This window comes from Diceros bicornis, chromosome 32, assembly GCF_020826845.1.
Source record: "Diceros bicornis minor isolate mBicDic1 chromosome 32, mDicBic1.mat.cur, whole genome shotgun sequence".
Classification (NCBI taxonomy): domain Eukaryota; kingdom Metazoa; phylum Chordata; class Mammalia; order Perissodactyla; family Rhinocerotidae; genus Diceros; species Diceros bicornis.
The window spans coordinates 8,831,410-8,854,684 of NC_080771.1; the positions used below are offsets into that span (position 1 = coordinate 8,831,410).

At 46.3% G+C, this 23,275-nt stretch overlaps 1 protein-coding gene across 2 annotated transcripts in view; it reads right to left on the minus strand.

Moving 5' to 3' along the window:
* LOC131396001 (liver carboxylesterase 1-like) overlaps positions 1 to 23,275 on the minus strand; it is a 31,565-nt gene that overhangs the window by 6,421 nt on the left and 1,869 nt on the right. Inside the window, exons 2-9 of one of the 2 annotated variants that reach the window (XM_058527833.1) lie at positions 21,962 to 22,166; positions 17,809 to 17,953; positions 14,784 to 14,917; positions 11,859 to 12,012; positions 10,067 to 10,171; positions 8,091 to 8,195; positions 5,705 to 5,743; positions 1,320 to 1,460 (exon numbers count right to left, since the gene is read on the minus strand). In XM_058527833.1, coding sequence (XP_058383816.1) covers positions 1,320 to 1,460; positions 5,705 to 5,743; positions 8,091 to 8,195; positions 10,067 to 10,171; positions 11,859 to 12,012; positions 14,784 to 14,917; positions 17,809 to 17,953; positions 21,962 to 22,166 — 1,028 coding nt within the window. Of the gene's footprint in view, positions 1 to 1,319; positions 1,461 to 5,704; positions 5,744 to 8,090; positions 8,196 to 10,066; positions 10,172 to 11,858; positions 12,013 to 14,783; positions 14,918 to 17,808; positions 17,954 to 21,961; positions 22,170 to 23,275 lie in introns of both variants that reach the window. The other variant, XM_058527831.1, reaches the window with a different exon arrangement.

The window sequence follows — 23,275 nt, forward strand, 5'->3', positions numbered from 1 at the left end:
CCTGTCTTTAGGATGACCCAGCTTCCCTTAAAATGTCTTCCTGAGAAAGCTCCCTGCTGCCAGGAGAATTCACTGTTTGTTCAGCCAAAACCTGGTGACAGGTTGATGGATCACTGAACTCCCTCACAGAGCAGTTACTTTAGACAGTTTGCAATTATAAATGCTTTCTCTGCCCTTTGAGATGTAAATCTACCATCCAAATTGTTTCCTCAATGACCTGAGAGCCATCTCTTTGAAATACAGACATTCAGTTGATGACTCTTGCTCTCTCTCAGTCCCTGTGGGAGTGTAGAAACCTAACTTCTTTGGGCACCTTGCTCCAACTCATACCACTCTCTCTTGTCATAAAGACAGGAGAGTTCTGGGGCCGGCTCAGTGGCATAGTAGTTAAGTTTGCCCTCTCTGCCCCGGCAGCCCAAGATTTGCTGGTTCGGATCCTAGATGCGAACCTACACACTGCTCATCAAACCATGCAGTGGCAGTGTCCCACATACAACAAATTGAGGAAGATTGGAACAGATGTTAGCTAAGGGCCAATCTTTCTCCCCCCCCCCCACCAAAACCAAAAACAAACAAACAAAAAAAAGCAGGAGAGTTTGCTTCTCCTCCAATGAATACCAATTAACTAATCCAGGTGGCCTAGTCCCATGGGCAAACTACCTTGTGCATCGCGGCGTATCCTTTCCCTGTGCACACGCAGCCTTTAAATAGGTTCCAGCCTTTGTTTCGGGAACTTGAGCTCAGTTCATGCTGAACTCTTTTCCGTACCGCTTGGTTAACTGAATAAAACCTGTCCTCACCACTTCAACTCCTGTCAGTTTTGTTTACCTTTGACAGAAGAGAAAACCCTTCCTAGCTTTTAGCAGTCAATTTTAACTCAAGAGGAAGCAAACTCCTCTGAATCTTCCCACTTAGATGACTAGGAGAATGCGTGGAATTTATGGAGAAACTATGAAAGCACCAAACCCAAGAAGAGAGGCTGCAGGGCTCCAGGCCTTACTCTCCTTAACTCCCGAGCTCCTTCCCCTTTCCAGGACTCGGTTGCTCAACTGCCCAGGGATTGTCTCTACAGGACCCCCAGCATTGGCATTTCAGTGTTCTTGGATGGAGAAAAATCAGACAGTGTCTTGGGAGAGGAGTCCTCAGCGCTGCTTGGGATATCACTGAGAAGGTTTCCATGGAAATGTCAACTTGTGTGAAGGGGACGGCGGACCTGGACCCTGCCGGGGTCTGCAGAAGGAGGAGCTCCTGTGAGCAGAGATGGGAGGGGTGATATGATGGGCAGGGGAGGTGAGTCTAAGATTCTAGCACATTCTCACCGTTGGAATAATCCAGCCAAACTCTTGCTTGTTGAATCCGACGATGTAGGGAACAGTGTTGAATGTCTTTTCAGCCAGAATCTCTTCAGGCATCTTTGGCAGCACCACTCCATCAACCACAGTGGGCAGGAAGGGATGACTCTGGGGAAGAGGGAGCATAGTGTCTGGGCTTCCCCTCTCAAGGAAACTCCCGCCTCCCCATCTCTACCTGTCTGAGCCAGAGACCAGCATCATAGATCTGCATGCCCTGGGTGGTGACCACAGAACTCAGGGTCCCAACAAAGGGGACTAAGTCTGTGTGACCCCTGAGGGCAGAACTGTGACCAGGGGCTAGAAATGTAAGGCGATGGGGACTAGTCTCCCTCAAATTGGAGAATATATATATATATGTGTGTGTGTGTATACACACAGACACACACACACAAACATGTATATACACATTTATATACGTGAAAATACATATAAATATTAAATATATGTATAAATTTAAGAGTTGAGATATATATATATGCATATTTACATATATTTCAAAGTGAAGTGTATGTATATCTACGTATATCTATCTATAATCAGTTCTCATTATTCGTGGTAGTTTAGTTCTATAAAGTCACTGTGACTCTGAATTAGTGAAACTGAGCCACTGTCCCCAGGGGAAACACAAGGTTAGGGTACTGGGGGACTCTGGTCACATTTTCAACAACCCTGTTTTAAGTGTGTTTAAAGACACCTAACATAATACACCTTCCTTACAAGTAATTAGTTATCTGTAGTTCTTATTTATAAGAAAACATCCGCCGAGAAGGGCTCACACTTTCCATCCTCAGGTAACGTGCCTGTAAATTTGTGTCCTTCAGCCTCATGAAGATGCCATCCCCTATGAATTTTATCATCATCATCTCACAAAACCACAACTGTAGCCACTTTTCCACAGCTCATCACAACTAAAGATGTTACTTCAGCATTTCCAGAGGGGCCTCAGGGCAAATTTCCTCCTCCTTTTCTGGATGTGCTGCACGGTTGATGCATTAACACTGAACTCACAGCCAACAACGCTGTAACCCACGCCTGGACGAAGCTCATCTAACACACGTATTTCTCCCATGTTGGGCACATCACAGCGTCATTGTGCTGAGGAACACTAGACAGCACTTCGGCGCTGTGCTGGGGGCCATTTTAAACAGCAAAATTACCAACATGAAGCACAAAAATTGAAAAAAGTTGCACTACATAGACCATGAAGAGGACACTTGTTAATAGTCTGAGAGATGAAACAAGAAGACAGAGCGTTTTTGTGTTTGATCTCAGATGGGAACGCATGTGTCACCGTGTGACTCAAACTTTCTGCCCCTCTGTGCATGTCCCTGAATGACCACAAAAGTGCCCCGAGTATTGATTTGGGTAACAAATAAATTTCAGTGAAAAGGTGAATTCACAAATACAGAATCACGATTGATGACAACTGACTGTATCTGTGTATCTGCATTTAAACATGAGCTATTCTTGATGAGTGGTTTGCTTCCAGGAGGTAGTGAGCTCCTCATCACTCAAGGAGCTTAAACCAAGACCTGAATCCCTATCAGAGAGGGAGAGCAGGAGAAAAAGAATCAAGGACGGGCTCACATCGTGTTGATAAATGTCTTAATTTTAGATTTTCCCTTTTTTAGGTTTTTCCAAAAAAATGTTTACATGGTCACAGACTAAGCAGAGCCTGAACCACATGTCCCCATCTGGGAAGCTGGTTCTGGGTAGTTATGTTGCATATTTGGTCACAGAAGTTGTTAAGAGGACAGGTTTTGGAGCCAGAGTACCTGGACTTGAAACCTTGTTCTGCCACTTACTAGCTGGTAACTTGGGAAAGTAATTTTACCTGTTTGTGCCTCAGGTTCCTCATCTATAAGATGGGTCGTTAATGACTTAGCACACACGTTGTGGCTTAAATGACTGGACACACAAAATTCTCAGCACAGTACTTAGTACTTGGTACTTGGAAAGGGCTGGATAATCACTGGGTATTGTTCATTAGCAGTGCTGTTACAGATCCCTCATGCGGACACCAGCTCCATGTGCCATATTCCCCACCTGGATTGTAGGTGAATCTGCACAATCCCCAGGTTTTAATATTCTATGGCTCCCAGGACCTACATCTGCTCTCCAAGGGTCAGTGAATGACAGGCCCATTCTGGCTGCACAGGAGAAGTTCCCTCAAGTGATCTGACTCAGCAGGACAAGGGCTGAAATCCTAATGCAATAGGGCTTACAATAGGGGCTAAGGATGTGAGTGCCACCACTGCTCTCTTCCAGAGGCTGTACAGTTCAGAAAGGGGAACTGCAGGAAGCCAGCAAGAGGAGCCACTGCTTCTGGAAGGAGGACACAGGGCAGGCCACAGGGAGGAGGTGACTGCCATCTGCAGTGGGTTCTGGAGAATGAACAGTGTTCCAGACAATGGGAACGGCATGAACAGAGTGGCAGAGGTGTCACTGTGCAGGACTAAACCCAGGAACCTCAGACCCCGAGAGTCCTGGGCTTGGAGGAAACTGTGGAGCGTGGACGAGAGAGACAGCAGATGGTGCCACACGTTCTCTTCACAATGTCTACACAGAGCAGGGACTCAGATGTGTTTTGAAGGATAACTCCTTGCAGGTGAGGGGGTTTGTCTTGTCAGGAAGGTCAGCCTTTTAGGAAGGAGGGACGTGCCCTCACCTGGGTCTACGAGGGTGAGTCTGGCAGCATCGTGGGGCAAGGGAGTGGGAGGGACAGTAGAGGCGGAAGATGGTGAAAGTCCAGGAGAGAGACAATGAGGGCACGATCAGGGCTGCGTCCAGTGGGGGCTGAGTGACACCAGGAACAGTGAGAATGGCAGGAATCGCCGCTATGCAGAGTGGGTGCCAGTGGCTGCCCCAGGTGGGCCTCGTGCATCACCTGGCTCAGGTCAAAAAACCCCGGGGCCTGCTTCACCCCTTCTCTTTTCCTTACACCCCACACCCTGTCAATTAGCAAATCCTGTCAGCTGTCACTTCAAGAATATCCAGGCACCAACTCCTTCTCTCCACCCCCTCTGCTGTGGGCTAGTCCAGGCCACCATGGTCCATTGCCTGGATTATTGCAGCGCAGTGGACTCCCAGCTGGTGTCCCTGCATCTGCCTTGCCCCTTCCCTACTTTCTATTTCAACACAGCAGCCAAAGACCCCCTTTGTAAAATCCAAGGGCACTCACTCCTCTCTTCAGAACCCACCCAAGATTTCCCATCACACTTGGAATAAAAATCCAAGTCCTTTAATGACCATCTCCCACCTCCATTCCCATTTCAGCCCTAGGCCTGTTCCTCACTCCAGCCACACTGGCCTCCTGCCTCAGGGCCTTTGCAGTTTCTCTTCCCTCTGCCTGGAACACTCTTCCTGCAGTGTTCCTGACAGCTGGCTTCCTCTCCTCCTCCAGAACTGGACTCAAATGTCACCTTCTCATGGACCGTTCCAGACCCTGCCATGTAAATTCAAACCACTGGCAAACTCTAGTCCCATTCCCCAATTACTTTTTCTCGTTAACGCTGACTGTCAACACACACTACGTATTTTACTTGTCTGTTTATTGACTCTTCCCTCACTCCAGGATGACAGGGCATTGCCTCTGTTTAGCCTGTTTCACTGCTATATCCCGAGCTCCTGAATCAGGCCCTGGCACAGAGTAAGTGCTAATTAAATCTTTGATGAATGACTGAATGAATCTCATTTAATCCTCACAATGTCTTTCAAGATAAGTACTACCATCCCCAGGGAAAGAGCAGAGAGAACAGGAGTGTAAGATGGTAATGCCACTGGAACACAGCACAGTGTTGGAAGGTAGGAGGGGAGGAGGAAAGAGATGGGGAGGAAGCCTCTGGAGTTTCCTTCATGGCTGGGAGGAGGGTGCTGTCCTCAGGACTGAGAACCTGGGCTCCCTTCCTGACGGCCCTGCAGACAGTGCATCTTGCAGCCAATCAACCCTGCAGCCTCCAGGAGCAAATCCGGGCTCCTCAATGAAAGCTCCTGAACATACCCCTCATCCATTTATTGCCATCTCCCCGTTGTGGAAGATTCTAGTCTAGCCTTCTACAAAGGGGGCATTTTGGGAGCAGGAAAAGTAAACAAGGTCAAGGGGTAGACGGGGCTGAGGGTCACAGAGCTGAGGACTGGGAGCATTGGACTGGGAGTCAGAGGAACAACTTCCTGTTTTATGTCTGGTCCTCCTGGCTGTGTTATCCAGACAAGTCACTGCCCCTCTGGGCCTCAGCAATATAAACACAAGGAGTTACTATGAGTCCACAGGGAGGATTCTTTCTTTCTCATTTAACTGGAGCTTAAAGGTGTCAAGACGTAAAACCTGTAATCAAGAAACCAAAGGTCCTTACCTCTCTCGGGTCTCCATGTAAATCAGTAGTGAGAAATTTCTGTGAAGATAAAGGCAGAGGATGTGGTGAGAAGCTTCTTGGGACAAAAGATGGACACTGGATCCCCTGGGGCTGAGCACAGGGTGCGGGTGTAGGACGGGGAGGGGAGCTCTGGAGAGGATGTCTATGGGTGTGCCTGCCCTGCCCTCCATCCATCTCCCCTTCTTGTTCCCCCAGGGAACAACACCCTAATTTTCCTTTGTGGGATTTCCCTCTTTCCCACTCATATTCCATGAATCTAGGCATCTGTATGTGACCTGGGTCCCCCATCTCCCTGACCACAGAGATTAGTTCAGGGATGAGCACGTGCCCATGTCAGTCCAATAGTTTTTCCCAAAACTTTGCTAGAATTATTGGGAAAGAGAGTTTCTAAGCAGACAGAATTTAGATCTAGACTGCTGTAGTTGTCTTTAACCTCCCCAGGGGACTAACTTGCCTGAGAGTGAAGCCAACACTGAGGTGTAAAAAGCTGAGGGATAGAGATAGATTCTTAATAGTATCATATGTGCATCTGGATTCAGCTGTGCCTGAAGCCTTCTACTCCTGAACTGTTGTTTAGTTTTCAGTTAGTTACTTGAAGAGTCTGTTCCAACACATTTCTTTTTTTCTTTCAGTCACTTGAGATGAATTTTCTCATCTTGCAACAGAAGTTCCTGACTCACTCAAGCTCACAGAAATTCACCCTACCCTACACTGCTCTATGTTTTGTGTTCACGAAGGTTGCACTGATTGTACACTGTAATGGACAGGTCTGAGCAGTATGCAGGAAGTGACTAGTAAAGGTCCTTCTATTATGGGTTATAGACCTACCATCCAGGTGTGTGTATGTGTGTGTGTGTGTGTCTGTTTTGAGGAGAATGGATAATCATGGAAACACTTCCACAAGATCTCAGAAAATCTAAGAAGGATAACATTGACTCTTAGGTTCTGAAAGTCACCAACTCTCCCCTTAAACCTGGGTTCTCTTGTGCCACATGGCGAATTGCTGAAATAAATTTGCCTCTTTCCTGGATCAGAAAACACTTGTGTTTTGATTCTTTGAACACATTGGTCACCTTATTTGAGCCTGAGAAACTAGGATCCAATTTTATTGTTGCACTGGACTCAACCTATGGAAATACAGCAGAGTCCAGTGCTAGAGGCCTGTCCCTGGGGGTCCAGGAGTATCCTCAGGAGCCCAGGGTCCAGACAGGGAGTCCTTGAGCTTCGGCTACTCCTGAGCTCATGTTCATACCCTTCTCCCACAAAGGGAATAGTACCTGCTGTCCCTAGATACTGTGTTCTCTGCGTGATTGTCCTGCTGTACCTTCCCTGTGATGACCCACTGCCATAGTCATCCACCAATCCTCAAGTGTCATCTCTGTGAAGTATCCCTGTGACTATAATGAAGGCTTCCCCTATCTGTACTCTCAACACACTTATCCCAGGGTGTATATGAGTGTTTTTCTCCTTGAATAGTTCCCTGTGAGCAGGGACTATATCCAATTTATGTGTGCAACATCCTCCCTGTTACCCACGCATACACTTAGCACAGGTAGATGGATGGATAGATGGACTGATAGATGGATGGATGGAATTTGTTAATATATGGAGTATGGGTGAATTGGATGGATAAGTGCATAGATGGATGACAACTAGCATAGTGGTGATGGGTGGATCATTGATTTTAGAGGGATGGATGGTGGAGTGAAAATATATGGTGGCTGGATGGTACATAGTTGATTGATAACACGGGAATGAAAGTTTAGGATAGATTGACATAAAATTGATAAAACGATATTGATGAATTGGATACATTGGTGGATGTATAGATGGAAAATAAGAAGATGAATGGATAAATGGATGGATGCATGGATGGATGTATATTTGTCCTAGAATCACAATTGAGGTAGAGTCTAGAAAATCTAGAAGCCACAACTGGGTCATAATTGAGGTAGTTTCTAAATTAGCCAAATTAGTTTCTAAATTGTGGTAACCTTTCTGAAAACCTTTGTTCTTAATATCCCCATCCCCAAAATTCAGGATGGTAGTTACTTCTGTGAATACGTAATGTTTAATTCTTAAAAATATATCTGAAACTAAGATAGGCAAAATAGTAAGTTTTGATAGAACTGGAGGATTATTACATAATTGTTGATTATATTGTTTTTTGACTTTGCTAATGATTGAGATACTTCATAATAGAAAAGAAAAAAAGAAATTTCACATTCAGATCCAAAGGCTGACACTGCTCCTGAGAGGGGAGACAGGTAGTTTCTCTGGGGCAAGGAGATAGCTGAAATGGTGAACCTGGAGCCAAGTTTACAGGGTGGGGCACTTGTGAGGCCATGAGAATGGATGCACCTACCATCTTCAGCGTTGTCTCCAGGAGCTCGTCCTCTGTCTTCTGGCGCAGGCAGTGAACAAGGACAGCAGAGGTGGTGGTTTTACACCCAGCAAACATGGCAATTTTCTGCAGAGATAACAGGTAACAGCAGAATTCAAGAGCTGTGTCCCTTCCCTCTGTCAATAAAGAGGTATTCTATCCCAATCTCAATTTCTAAAGGCAGCAGGGAGGTGGCAGAAAATACTCTAGACCAGCAGGTGTGGGTCCTGGTTCCAGTCATGCCAATTACACAACCTCTGTCTCTGTTACCTTATCTCTGTTAACACGGGCATAAGGATCTCAGAGCTGAACATCTAAGGAAAGGCAGCATGGAGTGGGGCTTAAGACCATGGAGTCCAGAATCACACTGTCTGGTTTCAAATCTCAGCTCATCCACGTACTAGCCATTTGGCCTCACGTAAGTCCCTTACAAAGTGACCAGAGGAGAAGATGCAGATGGACAGAAAGCAGGCTCCATGATGATGGGGATGTGGTGAGTGCTCACAATGCCCAAGAGCCTAGTACAGTGTCTGACATAGAATCAGTGCTCAGTATGTATTTGTTGAATAAATAAAAAGGCACAGAGAAAAGTAGAGGAGAGAGAGACAGAAAGAGGGAAAGTATGACAGGATGAGGGAGAGAGAGAAAGAGGAATAATAAGAGTCTTAGATTCCCTTCATTTTCCCAACTTCTTCTTCCTGTGTGATAGCAAAATCCGGCCCCATCTCTGCTACTTGTTTTTCTTTAAATAATTCCCCCTTCTCCACTTAAGCCTGGTCAAGTGGGCTTTTGTTGTTTACAGGCAGAGAATTCTGAAAGATATTCTCCAAAATTCTAAAACTACATGGTGTCTTCCTTTCCTCTCCCCCTACTTTCCAGCCCCTTTAAGTCTGGCTGCTGCCCCCACCACTCCAGGAAACCAGCTCTCACAGCCCTACCAAAACACCCCACGCCATCGACTCCAGGGGGCAACCCCAGCAGAGCCTCCTGTTGCTCACTCTTCCTTGGCTTCCTAACAGTCTCCAGATAAAGACAAAGTCCTCACAGGGTCCTGTGCAGCATGGCCCCTGCAGTGTCCCCATCCTCAGCTCACTCCAGGTTCCCTCTGTTCCTTCTGCTCTGGCCACATCAGCTTTTCTGACTCCCTCTCACTGGAAATACCTCCTCCTGGGTCAAGACATTTGCACATACTGTTCCTTCTTGAGGAATATTCTTTTCTCACCAAGTAAATTACTGCTCGTCTTTCTCATCTCAACTCATGATCATTTTTTCAGGAAGCTTTTACTGATAACCTCCCCCTACTCACTGGACTAACACCTCTTTTTGGATTCTGTTACATCAGGTACCTCTGTTTTATTGTTCTTGTCACAGTTGACATTTTATAATTTGTTTGATTATGTCTTCATTAATCTGTGTCCTGCATTAGAATGGAGGGTTCATAAGGTTGCTAGATATTGGGTATATCAAAACTATTCATTGATGAATAAATGAATCAATGATTGAATTCTCTAGGGACTACCCCTAGCCACAAGGCCCTCAGGGGAGCACCACTCCAGGTAAACATGCTGCAAGTGAGTTCACCAGAACTAAGACCCTGAGAAACACAGGCCATAATGACACTCCACTGCCCATAGTTTGGCCCGGTCCCCACCTTGGCACATGTTGGGAAGTGTGGTCAGTGGACAGTGCCCTGCACTGGTAGTGCAGAATCATGAGCTTGAGTCCCAGCTCTGCCCCAATCACTTGCTGACCTTGACAAGCTGCCTCTGCTCTCTGCCCAGTTTGCTCAGCTGGATAACTGGGAGGCTGGGTGAGGTGTCTCCTTGTTCTTCCCACTCAGCCATTCTCACTTCTGTGATTCCTTGAGGATGTCAGCTGGATCCTACAGCAAGTAAGGCCCCTGAAGACTCCAGGAGAGCAGAGCAAAGGGTGCAGGGGTGGTCCACTGTGAGACCTACCTGCGCTGTGGCTTTAGAGTCCTTCTTGACCAGGTCAGCAGTGAAGACCACCCCACTCTCAGAGATGGCCCGGTGGAAGAGGTTCTTGGTCAGTGGAGATAACACCTCAGAGGGGAGGGGAGAGGAAGAAAGTTTATGCTCATGGGAAGGGGTCTTCAAGAGCTATCCTCATCCACAGCTCTGCCCTGGACCATTCCCCTGGAGACCCTGGGGCTCAGTGGACATGACATGTCCTCTCCTGGCCTGACCTGCTCCCCAGGCTGGTCCTGGGACCCAGCTTCTCCAAGGAAACCTCCCTCAGCTGAAGGGAGCCAGGAGCACTGAGTGAGGGGCAGACAGGAAATGTGTGGCATGTGCTGATTATAACAATCAAAAGTATCTGAAAGACGTTTCAAAATTCCTAACAACACTTTAAAGACACGGTTCTGATTCTGTATTTCCACTACTCAGAATATATCCCAAGAAAAATGATCATGGAGGCACACAATTACTTCTACAAATGCTCGTGCTGTTTATAAAAGTATAATTTGAAAATAACACAAGGTGTCAATATTATGACATTTGGTAAATATGCTATTTTTCATTCTTACCATGGAATACTACATGACTCTAAAAAATAAAATTATGGAAGAGTGCGTAATGTTTAGGGAAATATTCACGTTCTCTTACAATGCTAATGATTTTTTGTTTAAATAATCCTAGATAGATAGATAGATAGATAGATAGATAGATAGATAGATGATAGATAGGGTGAGTCATGGAAAAAAGACTAGAAAAATACGTGTCAAAATGTCCATGGTTGGTATCCTTGGGTAATGGGATTATGAATGACTTTTTTCTTCTTCAAGTTTCTCAATTTTTCCTTTTTATCTACTTTATGAAATATAAAACCAGTTTCTCTTGAGTATTCAACTCTGAAACAAATACATGTTTTAAAAATACAGTAATAGTGGGCTGCCCTGGTGGCATAGTGGTTAAGTTTGCACACCCTGCTTCAGCGGCCCTGGATTCGCAGGTTCAGATCCCAGGTGTGGGCCTATGCTCCGCTCATCAAGCCATGCTGTGGTGGTGTCACACATGCAAAATAGAGGAAGACTGGCACAGATGTTAGCGCAGGGCCAATCTTTCTCACACATAGACGCGCGCGCGCGCACACACACACACACACATTTAAAGTAATAGTGCGGACCCTCTGCTCAACTCTGAGGCAGCTGGAGTGTTCCCTATAGCTCCCAGCAGCTTCTAATCTTGTTTTCCATCTTTGCTCCCCTCAATGTCTCCCTCAGCCCCATTGCCACTAGCAAGACATCCCAGAGACTGCTGCCCTCCCTCTTGGGCGTGGACAAACATTCAGATCATCTCAGAGGAGGCCTCTGACCTGTTCTTAGTGCTCGTCTCCCCTTGACATGTATACGGCTACAAGCCAAACAATGACACTCTGCCCAACCCTCAAGGTTGCCTCCTCTTATTCATAATGTATACCCACCCCGACGTCCCAAGAGAAGTGAGGTAAGTCCTAATGTTAAAATGATTAGGAAGGAGAGAGAGCTCAACCAAGGTAGAAGAGGAGCAATGTTGCAGATGTGGCTAAACGCTTTTATGGCCCCGGGATGCTAGGTGAGCTCTGAGCTTCCTGGGGGCCAGGGAGAGCTTGGTCATTAGCTCTCCACAATCTGATGCTGTGCAGAGTAGCACCAGCCTTGAATCCTGGTCTTGTAAGTAGAGGTGTCCATGGCTAGATTGGTCTCCATGGAGTCCCATCAACAGCCACATCATGTCCAGGAACACTTACAAGAACAGAAACACTTTCACCTCCTGCTGACTCTCCAAAGATGGTCACGGAGCCTGGGTCCCCTCCAAAGTTGGCAATGTTCTCCTGGACCCAGCGCAGTGCGGCCACCTGGTCCAGGTGACCCCAGTTTCCCCGGCTGTGTTCGTCTCCTGTGCTGTGAGTAAGAGAACAGGGTGGGGTGGGAGCAGAGACGTCGTGGCAGGGCTCTCAGGACCACAAATGGGGCTCTAGATGAGCCCTCTGGAATGAGACAGGGCTTCCACAGCCCTGACACAGGGGTCTTCACGTGCCTTCCTCTCCTGTAGCGTGTTCTGTTGTGGGCTCTACAGTCCTTCATCCCCATCTATCTATTGAGCATCTATCATGTGCACACACTGTCTTAAGAGCCAAGAGCCCATCTGACAACAAAACATGCAAATCTATGACTACACAGAGCTCACCCTACAGATCATAAACAAATAAACAGATAAGTGTAGAATATAATGTAAGGTAGTGAAAGTGCTTTCAATTAAAAAAAAAAAAAAAAAACTGGGTAAGGGGAGAGGCAGAGCTGGGGCAGTGGGATCCTATTTCAGATAACATGACCAGGGAAGGCATCTTAGAGGCTGTGGCATTTGAGTAGAGACCTGAATGAATGAGCACAGAGTCTTGCAAATATCCAAAGAAGGGAACTCCAGGTGGAAGAAACAGAAAGTGCAAAGGCCCCTGGGTCCAGCGCACAAAGTGTGAGTGTAGCACACGCCGCTAGAGAGGGCCCTGTGGGCCTTGGTAATGATGTCTAGGTCTTTGTAAGTAAGGAGGGAAGACACTGCAGGGGAAGGACATGACTCCATTTACGTCTTACATGGTCACTCTGGCTACTGTGCTGATCAGACAGAGTATAAAAGTAGCAGGGTTATCGAAGTAGGAGGTTATTACAATAATACAGAGGAGAGACACAGAGGGCTTAGATTACGGTGGGTGTAAGGGAGGAGGGGAGAAGGGGCAGGATTCAGAATACACTCTAAAGGTGGAGCCAAGAAGATTTTCTGACCAACTGGATGTGGGTTGTGAGAAAAAGAGGAGAGGCAAGGCTGACAGAGGCCTTTATCCTGAGCAACCGGAAGGATGGAGCTGCCAGCAGCTGAGCAGAGGGCACCATGGGGAAAGTGGGAGTGTTCTTTGCAATGAGGGGCAGTGGGAGTCAAGGGTTAGGTTTGTCCCTGTGAAGTGTGAGGTGCCCTTTAGACGTCCAGTGGGGACAGCAGGAGGTAGAAGGAGGTAGATAATGATGTGCATCCGGGTTTCAATGGCCAGTTGGGGCTCAAAATAGTGAGCTGTGAAAGTGCCCCCTGAGGTCACTCAGGGCAGCAGTGGAGATGGAGAGGGAGACACACTCAGAGGCCTGAGAATGGGGAGGAGGAGTGTACAGTGAAGGGGCTGAGAAAGAGCAGTCCGTGAGGTAGGAGGTGGCCAGGAGCCGAGAGAGGGAGCATTTCAAAAAGGTGTGAGCAACTGTGTGTGGATGCTGCCAAGATGGTGTGTGGATGTTTGCTAAGTTTGGACCAAGAGCTGCTGGGTCATTAGTGACCTCGACCAGAACAGTCTGGTGGCATGGTTGGACTGAAAACCTGATTGACGTAGGTTTGAGTAAAGACAGGGAGGAGAGGAAGTGGGGAGAGCTAATGTAGCTGTCTTACTGTAATGGGGAGCAGAGAAATGGGCCGTGGGTGAGAGAGATGAGGAGTCTCAATGAAGGCGATACATCCTGGGACAAATCCCACCTGAGCATAACCCTCCTCCAGCTCCAGAGGTATTTTCAGAGAGAAGTCCATCCTCTCCAATCCAGCCCATCAGGCATCTCAGGGTCAGAGGTCCTGGGGCTGGTGCATTCAGAAAATGCTCATAGCAAAAAGAGTCCTGCAGGAAACCTGTTTCTGTTTCCATGGAGACTAAATGGAGAAGACTCGAGCCTTGACTCAAGAATATGCCAAATACTGAAAGAAATGGGATGAGAGGACCTGACATTCCTGGGAGGGTTGTCCAGTGGGGTCATATTCTATGACAACCTCCCAGCTCCAGCCATCCCTTCCTTCATCCACAAGCATTCACTGAGCTCCCACCATGGGTCTGCTCTCTCCTTACTTTCCCTCTAGGTAAGATGTGTAATCCTCTAACTGCTGTGCTGCATGCTAGCTGTCATTTTAGAGGTTGCAATGTGCTGGGGCAGCACAGGTGAAAACGAGATGAGTTTCTGAGCAGGTAACATGAGTTAGCCAGCACTGGTGGTCTAGGGGTTAAGATTCAATGCTCTCACCATTGCATCCCAGGTTTGTTTCCCGGTCAGAGAACCATACCACTCATCTGTTGGTTGTCATACTGTGGTGGCTGCGTATAGCTCTGATGCTGAAAGTTATGCCACCAGTACTTCAAATACCAGCAGGGTCACTCATGCTGGACAGATTTCAGCAGAGCCTCAAGATCAAAGCATACCAGGAAGAAGAACCTAGTCATCCACTTCTGAAAAAATTGGCCATGAAAACCTCCTAAGTAGCAGCGGAGCATTGCCTGATACAGCACCAGAAGATGAGAGGATGATGCAAAAAGACTGGCAGGGTCTCATTCTTCCTTACTTGGTTGCTAGGAGACAGAATCGACTCAACAGTACTAACAACAAACATTTGAGTAAGATCTTACAGGATGAATACAAGTTGGTCAGGTAGAACAAGCAATCCACGCAGAAGGAACAGCACAAGCAAAAGCTCAGAAGCATGTGACCAGTGTGGCTAGAGAATGAGAAGGTAGATGGAGCCCAATTATGAAGGGAGTGGGTGACTTTCTAGAGAACTTAGCAAAGATCCCCTTTAGGGCTGATATGTCCAGAACAGGGTCCTAGCACCCTTGCTTTGGGGGCTAATGTGCAGTGAGGGAAGTTCAACATCTTACCTGAAGAACCCCCAGATGCCCAGGCGGTACTGAATGGTCACCACCACCACATTTTCATGGGCAGAGAGGGGCAGCCCGTCATAACTTGATGCTTCACCTATTGCCAGACCACCTCCATGGATCCACACCATCACCTGGACAGGGAGGAAGACACCATACTGGATACAGGAAGCAGAGCTGGGAAGGACCTCCAGAGGTTGGTGCTTTGGTTGCCTACCTCTTGGCCATGACTCAAGGAGGCCGTTACTCAAATTCCCCCAGTCCCCAGCAAACTGGAGGAGGCAGTTGCTCTTCTCCCCTATTCTTCCAGCTGGGGGCCCAGACCACCATCCGACTAAATGCAAACCGGCTGCCCCTGCCTGTCCCCCAAGCCTCAGTGCCACCTCTGCCCAGAGCTCTTCATACTGAGAACACCATCATGGGCACATTCAAGGCAAAGGGTGTTATCTTCTCTCCAACACTCCCGTCATTCTCATGCGTGGAACCATCACCCAGCTCAGCATGCTCTGCATGCCACAGCCCTCGTCTTTCAGCTTTATCTTAGTTATGTTTTATGCAGTGAATTAAACTTCCCTCATGTGTGAATGATTATCTCAAGAAGCACACAGGCCCCTAGTGGTGTGTCTTCTTAATATGCCTTCCCTCTGCCTCCTGATTCCTCTGCATCCCCAAATCCTACCCATCCTCCAAAGCCCAGTCTAAAAGCCACCTCCTCCAAGAAGTCCTCATTTGACTAACATGATCTGAGAACTTACTGCGTGCCAGTGAAAGTGATAAGAATTGAGGATCAGTGTTCACACAATAATTCATGACTCACAGCTCCTGCCTTTAAAGAGCTCAAATAGCAAGGAAGTGAGAGTGGCTAAAATAATAATATTGTAATAATTTTGTTAATTAAAAAAAGAACTCATAGCACCAACTATGTGCCAAGTACTGTACCTAACATTTAAAAATAAACCACCCAAGAGGTAGGGACTACTATTGTCCCATTTAACATATAGGAAAACTGAGGCACTTAACCTGCCCAAGGTCACGCAGCTAATAAGTGGTGGAAGCAGGACTTGAACCCAGGCAGTCTGGCTCCAGAGTCCACATGTTGAGCCGCCCAGCACACTGCAGCCAATGGCCACAATGTAGTAGGTCAGCTGTTAGGGAAGGAGTAAGATCTTCCCTTCAACTCTAACTTACGTGTCAGGAGTACCGTGCTTGTGTGCCTCACCGGGCACTGAGATAAAGCTTGATATTCGTCATTGAACCCTCATATGTGATTATTCTGGTTTTGGGGAAACAGAGCCAGGTCTCTCAGAGAGAAAAACGCAGAACCAGGATTTCAACCGAGACCCTGTGGTGCCAGAACCTGTCCATAACTAGAGGTTCTCCTGCCTCCAGGTTCCCAGAGCCCCTGTTCCTCCCACACCTCTGATCCCTGGAGGGACTGAATGTGAGTCATCTCAGAGTGAAGGCTGAGCCAAGAGCTGGTCAGCAGTGATTTGCTGAAGTTTGTCTCTGTCTGTGCAGCCCAGATGGTAAGATCCTCAAAGGCAGGGGCTGCATGGTGATAGTTTTATGTTCCTCCTTTCTCCTAACTCCCAAGTCTAGCTGTGTATATTAGGGCACTGAGTATATCATAGAAGAAGAAATGAATGAATGAATGAGTGAACCCCTGCCCCCACCTCTTTGGGCCAAGTATGTGCAGTGCCACTTCTAGTCACAAGTTCCCAGGCACCTCCTCCACTCCTGGGCATCATGCCAGGTGTGCCCTGGAGGATGGCTGGGTGCTCACACCCCTCCCTTCTCCACTCCAGGGATCCCTTCCTTTTCCAACAGATCCTCCCCCTCCAGCCTGGTCTGGAAGCCTGCCCCACCTCTGGGCCTCGCTTTATTCAGGAAATGCTGACTCACTGGGTCATCAGCCCATGCCAAAGACAACCAGGGAGGGAAATTAGCTACAACTAAGTCTCAGATCCTTGGCCAAAAGCAAAAGAAAGTGCTTCTTGGATTGACCTAGGTTCTACCTCCACACTTTTATCAGGAGACACTGTTAGACACGGCTCTTTGTGTGCTAAGGACAGGCCACACACAGGCTCGATTTCCTCGTTTATGTAAAAGAGCACTGGTTTGAAAATCAGAAGATACGCGCTTTTGTCCTGTGAACCCTACTGTGTGATCTGGTCTTCGCCTCTCTGGGCCTCAGTTTCTCTACCTGTAAAGGAAGGGTTGGGTCATTGGCTTGTCTCTAAGATTCCTTCAGTTCTAACCTTCCCGGAAATTACATCTTAGCTGCTCTGAGTTTCAGATTCCTAATCTAGAAACCAAGAGTAATCATTCTTCTTCTTCTATTAGCGTAAGGGAACATGAAATAATTGAAAGTATATTACAGATGTATAGCAAACTCCCCAAAAGATCCTATGTCTATCACTAGGGGAAACTGAGGTTGAAAGGGAGCAGAATATGGAATTCTAGGAATAGACATAAGGAATTCAAGGCCGAGAAGGGTGTATAAACAAACTTTGTTACTTCCTCCTTAACATTCTACGCCAACCCAAACCCTTTTGCTCTGTTAAATCTTCACAACTTGTTTCTTTCTTTAAAAGGTATCAATGCTGATTGCTTTGGTCAGCATTTTTATATTTTTATAAGCTGCTGTATATGAAATTAAATTTATTTTTCTCAAATTTTTATAAGCTCCTGTATATGAAATTAAATTTGTTTTTTTCCTGTTAATTGGTCTTATATCTATTTATTTACTCATTTATTTATTTATTTATTTATTTATTTATTTATTTATTTATTTATTCTAGGCCAGCAAAAGAATCTAGAAGAGAAGAAAGGAAAAGTTGTCTTGCCCTGCAGTTTCCTGTGGTCATGTGGTCTGGCTGTGGTGGGTAAAGAAAGCCCTGGGGCCCCTGAGACAGCCATGGCTGGTGATGTCCACCCCAACCTGCCTTCATTCTCTTCTCACCTACACCAAAAGATCCCACAATACTGGATTTGCCAGCCTTGACCAGTGTTTCCCCCTGCTTACCGGCAGCCTGCTTTTCTTCGTCAAGTCAGCGGGAGTGTAAATGTTTAGGTACAGACAGTCTTCAGAAATCTGGAGAGAAATGTTCTCCTTTCTGTTGGTAACGAGGTCTGAGAGCATCTTCCCCTCCACTGGGTCCTGGGAGCACCTGGGAGAGGCAAAGAGAAAGAAGAACTCCTGAGGGTCAATCAGAGCTAAGGGAGGAAACGTCTAAGGTCAAGCTGGGCCTTGGACTAGGAGGTTTAGTCCTGTAAGAGAGTTGTTCTTACCAAACTTGAGACACTGGAAGGGGCAGGAGGGTGCATGGGGATCTGGGTGGGGGCCCTGGGCTCACTAAGGTCTTCCAGGACTGTTTATAGTGAGGAGGCCTGGTACCTGTCCCCTTCCCAGAGCCTTTGGAATGCCGTGGATCAAGGAGAGGAGGCTGCCTGTGCACCTGGGAGAGAACCATTTCCTGCACACCCTGGACACAGCCTGACTCTTTGCTGGGCTCTGTGTGGTGCGCTACAGGGTGACTATGATCCTCCATCAGATAAACCAGGTGTTCTAGTCCATGGGAGACTTCCATAAACTACGACATGTCACTCAAAAGGCAGGCATTTAGGGTGGACAACAGGTCAGGGATGAAATATTTGTGGGGCTACACTAAGAGAACTTTGTTCTAGTCCTGCCTCAGCCATTAAGATGCTGCATGACCTTGTTTGAATTCCTGCCCTGCTCTAGGCCTCAGTCTCCCAGATCTAGATGAGGACAATGATTTCTATAAGAGTCTACAGCGTTGACACACTAAGATTCTATCATTACCCATCCCAGGCAAGCACTACTGGTTGCCCTAACAACAGATCTTAACGATCCAACGTAGACGACAATTGGTAAAATTTACTGAGTCCTCCCAGCATGTCAGGTGTTGTACTCCTGGTGTATTAACTCATTTAATCCTCAAATCAGCCCCATGACATAGGTTCTATTATTATCCAGATTTTATAGACAAGACAATTGAGGCACGGAGAGGTTAGAAATCCTTCTTTCACACAGCCAGAAAGATCCATACTGTGGAGTGCTTATGTTTCCAACAACGTTATAAGCTACATTTCCTGATCTCAATACACCCAGAAGGCAAGTTAAGTGTCACTGTCCCCAGTGTGTAGATGTGGAAACTGAGGCACTAAGGTGCTTGGATGACACAGCTGTCAAGTGTCAGAGTCAGAGCCTGCAAAGACGACTTCCTGATCTCCATCCTGTGGGAACTTTCCAGGGATCACTAAGAGCAAGGGACATAAAGTTCAAAAAATAAAAAATTCACATGTCAAAAAAGGAGAAAAGAGTTCAACATCACTAAATATTCAAATGAGTGCAAGATAAATAGCAAAATTAGATATATATAATTATTATGATAATAATAATGATTATTATTATTTTACCTATCCATTATCTAAAAAAACATTTTTTAAAAACTCTGAGCATTGCCAAAGGTCTGGTGAATGGAGGTTTTCATACATTAATGGAAGGAGTGTAGTTGGAACACTTCTGGAGAGAAATTTAACAAAAGGTGCATATTCTCTGACTCAGAAAAGCCATTTCTTGGACATTCTCCAAAAATATCCACGAATGTGCATAAAGATTTAACTGTAGGTTCTTCATCAGAGTGTTACGTATATTATCAAAAACATTAAGAACAACTGTGACCCCAAGTAAGAGATCAGGTAAATAAATTATGATTCAATACCCAAGGTAATGCAGCTATTAGATGTCAGGCTGTGATATTTAATGACATAGAATGATGTTCATCTCCCAATTGTTAGGTTGTCTTTTCGTTTTGTTGATGGTTCATTGCAGCGTTATTCACAATAGCCAACACTTGGAAGCAACCTAAGTGCCCATCAAGGGACGAATGGATAAAGAAGATGTGGTATATATACACAATGGAATACTACTCAGCCATAAGAAACGATGAAATCCAGCCATTTGTGACAACATGGATGGACATTGAGGGTATAATGCAAAGTGAAATAAGTCAGAGGGAGAAGGTCAAATACCGTATGATTTCCTTCATTAAGTAGTAGATAATAAGAACAATAACCAAACACATAGGGACAGAGATTGGATTGGTGGTTACCAGAGGGGAAGGGGGGAGGGAGGAGGGTGAAAGGGATAATTCGGTACATATGTGTGGCGATGGGTTGTAATTAGTATTTTGGTGGTGAACATGATGTGATCTATGCAGAAATAGAAGTACAATGATGTACACCTGAAATTTTTACAATGTTATAAACCAATGTTACTGCAATAAACAAAAAATTAAAAAAAAAAAAGAATGATGTTCATGATATACTTATAGGTGTGCAAAGTAAGCATCCAAACTATCTGTATAGTGTGATGGGATATTGTGATTTATAATAAGATATATCTATTTGTTTTTTGTCCAGTTTCTGGTATGATGCTCCTAAAACGCTTGGAATTTCCTAAGAGATGAGAGCCATAAATGTGTGTTAGTTATATTAATGAGGAGAGTTTTCAACCTCAGCCAAGGATGTGGGCTGGTTGCCAAGAAACCAGCCAGTGATTAGAGGGTTGGAACTTTCAGGCCAGCCCCCTGACCTCTAGGTAACGGAAAGGGGCTGAGGGTTGAATCAATTTTCAGTGGCCAAAGATTTAATCAATCGTTCCTACGTAAGGTAGTATCCATAAAAAAACAAATGAACGAGGGTTCAGAGAGTGTCCAGGTTGGTGAATCAGAATGCCTCCTTGTGCCACTGTGCTGGGCCAGAAACTCCATGAGGACAGAAGATCCTGTCTTCAGATGTTGCCGTTACGTATCCCTTCATCTGCTGTTGACACATATCCCTTAATATCCTTTGTAATAAACCAGTAATCTAGTGAGTAAACTAGTTTCCTGAGTTCTTTGAACTGCATTAGAAAATTAATGGAACCCAAGGCGGGAGTCATGGGAACCTCTGATTTATAGCTGGCCGATCAGAAGCACAGGTAACAACCGGGACTTGTGATGGGCAGCTGAAGCAAAGGGCAGTCTTGTGGGACTGAGTCCTTAACCTGTGACATCTGACACTACCTCCCGGTAAACAGTGTCTGAATTGAGTTGAACTGTAGGACACTCAGCTGGTGTCTGAGAATTGCTTGTTGGTGTGGAAAGAAAACACACATGTAGAATTGGGTGCAGTGTATCAGGTGGTTCTATTTTTAAGGGAGGAAATATGCAAGAGATAAAAGATTGGAAATAAAGAACATAAGCTATGAACAGCAGTTCTCTCTAGGGGGTGAAATCATACATGATTTTCATTTTCTTACCTGTCCTTACCCGTACTTCCTCACTTTTCTGTAATCAGTATGTATTACACTTACAATCAAGATATTAAAACAGTCAATATTATTTTTAAAGGAAGGGGAGAAGAGTAGAGAAGAGGAAAAAAAAAAAAAGAAAAGAAAAGCAGGAAGGAGGTGGGACCCTGGAAATTGCCAGAAATGCCTTGTTAGGATGAATAAAATCTAAAGAGATGCATGTAGGCATTCAGGTGCCGTGGGGGACCTCTGCGGGTCTTCTTTGCCCAAATTGGCCAGAATAGGACACACTAACCATTGCTCTGCTGTTGGCTAGGTGGCTAGACACATCTGGGAGTTGAGAACTTGCCTGGTGACAGCCCAAAGAACTCCGCAAACACGCACTGCCTGGCTTACCCCACCGGCCAATTACGATAAAGTTACAGACAGGAGAATAAACAGAAGTGCAATTTCTAATCCCTTGCACTTGCACATCTTCCTATTTTTTTCCAAAGCACTTAACGTATTCTAACATATTACATAATTCATACATATTACATAGTTTATTAATTTGCATGTTGTTTATTATCTGTCTCCCCTCCTAGATCGCAAGCTCCATGAAGACGTAATCTTTGTTCTGTTCCCTAATGGATCCCAGGAAACTAGAATATGTCTGGCACACAGTAGGTGCTCAAGGAATATTTGTTGAATAAAGGGCTCAAGAATGCTGTGAGAATTCTGGAAAGTCTCTAAGGATCTACTATATCTTGATGATTCCAGAACACAGTACTAGCAACTCAGAAGATAGCCTTGGCTCCTTCCTGCATCACTTCGAGGCAAAGGTCCCACTGAAAGACGCCAAAGCCACCCCCCGGCTTACATAGGAGGGTAGGAGGTGGTGTTCTTCACGAAGTGCCATGGTTCTGCAGGCTGCGGTGGAGCAAACCTCAGGGGTCCAAGAGGGGGCTTGGCAAAAGGGACGCCCAGGAAGATGGCCACGGGCTGTGCAAATCCTTCTAAGCTGACGTACTTCCCCAGGACCTTGCCCTGCACGGTGTCCACAACAGGTGGCGAGGATGGGTGCCCTGCTGGACATCGAGAAGAAATGAGGACATGTCAGAGGTGGAAGTTCACTTAGATTCCAAGTGGGTCTTACCACTTTCGCCACGTGACCTTGAACAAGTCACCTCAATTCTCTAGGTCTCAGTTTCTTCTTATGTAAAAGAGAGATGAGGTTAACTGTCTTTCCTATCTCATAAGGCTATCTTAAAGAGAAAATTGGAATTGGAGGTAAAACAGCATCAACATCAAGTAAAAGCAAGAAGAAGCTCTGCTGGGAGTGAACAGACACTGGGTTTCCACTCTCTGGAGCCTCTGGAAACAATTATCCACTAGGATCCTGGTGCTGAGCTGCATCCTGGATGGGAGGATGAACAAGAGACGGCCCCTCTTCTCAGAAGCTCTGAACCTTGTAGGGAGAATGAGCCACATACATACTTGACTCTACTGCTGGGAAGAAAGTGGTCAGCGTGCTGAGAGTGGCACCAGTAAGGTCCTACAGGAGTTAGAAGAGGGAGCGAGGGCTTCTATTGGTGGCATCATGGAGGCCGTGACCTTGGGGCTGGGACTTGCAGCAGGGGGAGGACTGAGCAAGGGGAGTTGGAAGAGGGGATATAAAGGCATAAAGCAGAGAAGAGAATGTGCCGAGATGAGGCTCTGAGACAGCAAAATGCAAGGCCTGCCCGAGGAAGAGTGATGGAACATTTGAACCCGAGGGAGTCTATGGGGAGGGGAAAAGAATCCTGGGGTGAGATAGGTTCATGTCTGGGAGGGCCTCGAATGCCAGGCTAAGGGTTTGGGCTTTATTTAGCGGGTAAATGAGCAGCAGGGAACAGTTCTGGAGTGCGGGAGAGGGACACAACCAGCTTGAAGAGTGTTCTTCTGGTGGCTCTGAGCAGAGTCGTCCAGAGCGGGAGAGACGGAGGCTCAGATTCCTCTCTGTTCCATTCTTGTGGAGCAGACAGTGCTTCCTCACTGAGCTGAAATTCACCTCCCTGCAGCTTCCCCATCAGCCCTGGTTCTAGCTGCTGTGGGACCATCCTGAGCTGTCGTGGGGCAGGCGGCCTTTCAGACACTTGGTCATGCCCATCACTCAGGTCTTCTCTGGTCCATCCTCAGTCTGTTTAAGCATTCC